This window comes from Rosa chinensis, chromosome 3 (genome assembly GCF_002994745.2).
Source record: "Rosa chinensis cultivar Old Blush chromosome 3, RchiOBHm-V2, whole genome shotgun sequence".
Lineage (NCBI taxonomy): Eukaryota > Viridiplantae > Streptophyta > Magnoliopsida > Rosales > Rosaceae > Rosa > Rosa chinensis.
The window spans coordinates 28,448,557-28,454,304 of NC_037090.1; the positions used below are offsets into that span (position 1 = coordinate 28,448,557).

At 36.8% G+C, this 5,748-nt stretch overlaps 1 protein-coding gene across 1 annotated transcript; it reads left to right on the plus strand.

Moving 5' to 3' along the window:
- LOC112194837 (ankyrin repeat-containing protein ITN1) lies at positions 1 to 3,366 on the plus strand. Its single transcript, XM_024335076.2, has 3 exons — positions 1 to 667; positions 1,416 to 1,936; positions 2,487 to 3,366. Exons 1-3 carry the CDS (start codon positions 37 to 39, stop codon positions 3,123 to 3,125), a joined length of 1,791 nt encoding a protein of 596 aa, XP_024190844.1. The 5' UTR covers positions 1 to 36; the 3' UTR covers positions 3,126 to 3,366.
- The last annotated feature ends 2,382 nt before the right edge of the window (positions 3,367 to 5,748 follow it).

The following is a 5,748-nucleotide window of genomic DNA, read 5'->3' on the forward strand; positions in this document are numbered from 1 at the left end:
TTGTGCGTTTTGGAAATTGAGAGAGAGAGAGAGAGAATGGATCCTTCTCTCTATAGAGCAGCAAGATCTGGTGATATAAATTTCCTGAATATTGAAGATGCATGTATTGATCCTCTCCATCAAAGAACGCCTAAAGAGAACAATCTTCTTCACATCGCTGCGGAATTCAAGCAAATAGATTTCTTCAAACATGTCAAACTCAACTATGAATCTCCGCGGTTTTGGGTCACCAACAAGTCCGGCGACACTCCATTGCACGTCGCAGCCAGAGTAGGCTGTCATGCAGTTGTTGAGTTTGTCATTGACCACACAAAATCATTCCCCCTCGAAGGAGCTGATGATCAGGAAAGCGTACCAGCTGATGCTGAAACTTATAAACAACTGCTCAGAATGCCTAATTTTCAAAATGACACAGCTTTGCATATTGCTGTGCGATATGGTCACGATAAGGTAGCGACTCTACTAATCAAAGCTGACCCTGAACTCTGTTATTACACAAATAGTGCGAACGAGTCGCCGTTGTTCCTTGCTATTAGAAAGAGCTCTCCGAGCATCGCTAGTTACATTTTAGAGGAGTCTCCTTCTCATGCGTCTCCTTATCTTCAAGGGACTAATGGTTTAACGGCTTTGCACGCGGCAGTAACTCACCAAGACCTTGCAAGCAAAGGTAGCTTCAATTCCTATATATATTGTACAAAATCTCAGATTTTTCTTGTGATTCAGTTTACTGATTTTTGACTACCACTTCTATTTCATCTCTAATTCTCTATATAAGAGTACGTACTTTTGAGTTTGTATGTTCACCAAACAATAACTACCAACAATTCCATTTTTAAGTCGGTTAATTAATTCCATATATATACTAGTGCCCTCAGAAATTACTTCATATATATGGATTATGGAAAGTATAGAACAATTGTTTCAGAGCCGAGTATGTTTAGATACTTGTTGAGTTTAAGTGGCTGCTTATCATAAAAGGCACATGCATCTCAAACAAAAATTAGAGTTATGAAACTCTTTTTGTATGAGTGGTGCTTAATTTGTCGTCACTAGGTAACCAGACATTTTGTGGTTACTCACCATTGCATTCAATATCAAGGATTGAAATTAAAATAATAGAATTTATATGTTTTAATTTCAACTTTTGATATTAAATTCAAAGATGAGCGACCACAAAATCCTTAATCACCTGATCAGGCAAACGCTACTTCATGACCAGGGTTGTTTGCTTCCTTCAGTTCCTTGGATGAAATGCTTGGGCTTGAACAATATCTATTGTTATCATTGGAACGGTGTAGCAGTTTTTGCGAAGTTGTCAAGTCCCTGCACGATAGTTTTGTATATACATGCATGTAGTAGTAAACTAGGCTGAACTGAAATAGTCGGCACTAATTTTTTACGTTTCAACATGGTAGGCATTGTGAAGACTATGGTCTCCACGAATCCTGAGATAATAAGAGAGCCTGAAGCACTTGGGTGGACTCCTTTACATTATGCAGCACTGATAGGGAACCTAGAAGCAACTCGAGTGCTACTTCAGTCCAATAGTTCTGTTTCTTACATAATGGATAATTCCGGGTCGTCACCTCTCCATATTGCGGCTTATGCAGGCCACACTAATGTAATGGAAGAGCTTATTCGATGTCGGCCTGATACCTGTGATCTGGTCAATGAAAATGGTCAATCAGCTCTACATGCTGCAGTTATAGGTTCACGAATTAATGTTGTCAAATACATATTGAAGACTCCTGGGCTTTCAGGACTTACAAATGAAGCAGATAAAGATGGAGACACTCCATTACATCTAGCTGCTATTTGCCGCAACCAAGACATTATAAGAATTTTGGCACAAGACAGCAGAGTAGACATTCTCTCTTTCAATAAGGAATCCACAACCGCCCTCGACATTTTTCTGGGCAACAATATTGGAGAACAGGTATGCAATTGACCAATAATAAAAGTCAAATAAGGAAGTTTGAAGATATTGTCAACACACACACACACACTTGTAGTATGAAATGCATTGAAACCTAATCTTTTTTTAACAAGGAGTGAAATTTACACTCCCAATCCATTTTACAATTCATACTCTATGTTTCTTTTGTATATGAAATTTTGCTAAGAAAAAAAGCTGAGAGTGTGAAATTTCATTCTAAAAGAGATAAGGAATGTGGATTGCAGATTTGGAAGTGTGAATTTCATTTTTTCTTTTTGGCAACATGAAACCCAATCTAGAACATATCGTTTTGTATGTCTAATCTATAAACTAAATATATAGTATATATGATATCTGTGTGTGTGTGCGCGCGCGTGTGACTATTTCACTAAGAGATCAATTTTTTGTTCATTTTAAGAGATTTCTTGTGAGACTCACTTTTTTATCTGATTTATGTGCCCAAACTATTCAAAATTTAGTATACTATTAGTAGATCACGTCTGAAATGTGATCGATTCACTAAACAATATACACTTTTCTATGTGTTTAGGAAATTCTTGGCAATAGTAGAACGATTTTGCACCACCTGAAGTGTTCTGTTGGTGTGCCATTTCTCCAACAACAAATCAGCCATAATTTGAAGAAACTGACAACTCGAGAGAGGGATACGTCTGACACACTGGCCATTATTGGCATCAAGAGAGAACAGCCGCAGGCTAATTTGGATCAAGCCTTGAAAAGGTATGATAATAAACTATTGGTAGCAACGCTAATCGCAACGGTCACATTTGCAGCAGGTTTCACCAATGTTCCTGGAGGATTTAAAAACGACGGATCACCAGTTTTATACGAACATATGTCTTTCAGTTTCTTCCAGTTTTGGAATATGGTATCATTCATTCTCTCTGTTCTTGCAATTCTCAATGAATCAACTCCGCTAACTGTATTATCAACCCGTTTACCCACGCCTGCAAGTCTCATTCAGTTTTCCATTGGTGGAATGGTTATAGCATTTCTCGCGGGCACGGCAACACTGCAACCCAAACATCCCCGAGGCAGTCCTGCTGATAAATTGTTCAGTGTAATGGTCCTCACTTTTCTCGTATTAGCTGTCATCCTTGTGTCTGTGTTCGTAGTTCAGTTATATAGGGTAAGAAGGATGCGGGTGCTCCTGAACGGCGTAATTTAGGTACCTACAATTAGGGGTGGGCATTTTGTACCGAAAATGCGGTTACTGACCCAAACCGCACCGAAAAAACGGTTCGGCAACCGCACCGGACTAAAACGTGTAGTTTTATGATCACACCGCACCGAACAGTATAAAAGCGGTTTGGTTGCGGTTTCGGGTCATAAACCACCGGATTTAAACTGACCCACACCGAATTTATTTGAATTGCATTTTATATTTATTATTTCTCTATTGATGGAAATGTTGGTTTTCAATATATAAGAAATCCATTTTTGATTAGGTTTTCAGTTTGTAATAAGTTGCTATGTTTGCTTGACCATTGATACACACACACACACACATATGTGTGTGTGTGTAATAAGTTGCTATGATCTTTCTGCAAGTTCCTTGATATTTGGGTGACATTTGCCGATTTGTGTGGACTCTAAATGCATTCAAAATTTATTTATGTCTTATTGAAATTGTTAGGTTAAAATGAGCCTGATTTTGGCTCTCTATTTCTAGTTGAAATTAATAAATCGCTCCAAACCGAAACCGACCTGCACTGCACCGAAAAATGGTGTAACCGAAATAATCGGTTTAGCCCTTTTGTAATGCGGTTGCGGTTTAATATATAGGCCAACCGAAAGAAGCGGTTTGGGCCTCAAACCGAACCGAACCGAACCGCACCGCGCCCACCCCTGGCTACAATAATTTGAGTCGTTGTAACTCTTCTATTGTGTGTGTGTACACACACACATACATACATGTGTGTATCTGTGTGTGTACTTGTTATATACAGATGTCCAATACTATATATTTAGTCTAGAGACACAAGTGATTATTAATTTGTAAGTGGAATGTCTTGAATTCGACTCAATCATAAACTAATTGTTGTACATTCTCAATTATAATATTTTAATCATCTGCTTGTTAAAGTGGTCACACTAAGACAAAATAAAGTAACTTATTTGGAAAGCTTTTGAAAAACCTTTGCTAAGGTAAATTAGACTAGCCAGGGTTTAAATTTTTAGTACTATTCAAGTGTAAAACTCAAGGTCACGACGTGAACCTACGTGCCGGCCTGAAAACTTTTGCTAGGGTAAATTAGGTTAGGGTTTAAGTTTTTAATACTATTCACGTGTAAAACTCAAGGTCAGGACATTAACCTATGTGCCAGACAGTGACTTCGTTTCTCGAGAAATTCAAGAAATCTAAAGTCTAATAGAAAACCATGGTATCAAAGGTTTAATATCGGAGAATTAAAGGGACAAAATGGTGAATCTAGGGCAAATTTCCACTAAAATCAGTGGAATATCTCTCCAATAATGAAGTGAATGAAATGGTGTTCCACACATAAATTCTTCTCAAAACAAAGAATTCTTCTCAATATATATTCTTAAAACTATAATCTCTCAAATCTCTCTTTCCATCTGCAACATTACTCTAATCGATTATGTCATTTTCACCTTATTTTCACAAACTCAAGTAATTTTATTCATACTAAAATATCTAGAAATATTAACATGTACTACATTAATAAGCTAGTAGTATTACAAATGAACCTACTATATAATGTCTTTAACAAAATAAGTTCTACACACATAATATTACACTTACATACGCATAATCGCTCAAGTAACACAAAAATATTATAGTGTACATATTTCTGTGTGGGTACCATAACTATGTATGTGTTACATAGTAAACTGAAAAATGATGGATTAACCTCCATACTCAGTTTATCTATGTGTGTAGCATAACTATGTCAAAACTTTTGGATGAGTTTCTTCATCCAGCTTATTAAGCACCTCCCTTTTCAGGTAGAACTCATCACCCGCGAAGTAATCTTCCTGCCCAATCAAGGGATTGATTTCTTTCCTGCAACAAGGACATTAGCTTTTAACTAGTAGCTCACAGCATCCTTCAGTTTGGTGATATATATCTCCAACTAAAGAATTTTTTCTAGTAGATTATGCTTTGTGCCACATTAGTTGTCACATAAGGTGGGATGTAAGTGATACTCACGTTCAATTACTTGGATTTACACAATTTTGGTAGATATGTAAATATATATATATACACACACACATACACACAACCTTACTCAGGTGCAGATATCCAAACCTAGGCAAAAGGTACGTATTTCCATATTTGACCCACTTTTCGATCATATTTTCACATCTTAACCGTTCAGTTTTTAGGTGCAAATTACATGAACGAACCGAATCTGTCGAACCCGAACCGTTCGTGTTTATAATGGTAAATTGCAGTTTTGGATGCCTTAAAAATCATCAATTTTGCTGAAAAAATTGCAAAAGTGATCGACTCATATATACCTAAAAACTAAACGTACAGTTAAGATATGAAAATGTGATCAAAAAGTGGGTCAAAACTGGAAATCCGTTCCTTAGCTTAGGAACGGACGTCCGCAGCCAAGAAGGGCTGTATGTGTGTGTGTGTGTGTATATATATATATATATATATATATATATAAACCTAAAATTCTCATGGGGACTGAATTGAAAGTGTTTAATTAGTTGGCTGAGCAAATCAAAGATGTGATGGGATGAAATTTGATCGATGCTTACTTTGTCAAGAATGTGAACTATGATTCTATATAAACTGAAAATTTTCTCCGATT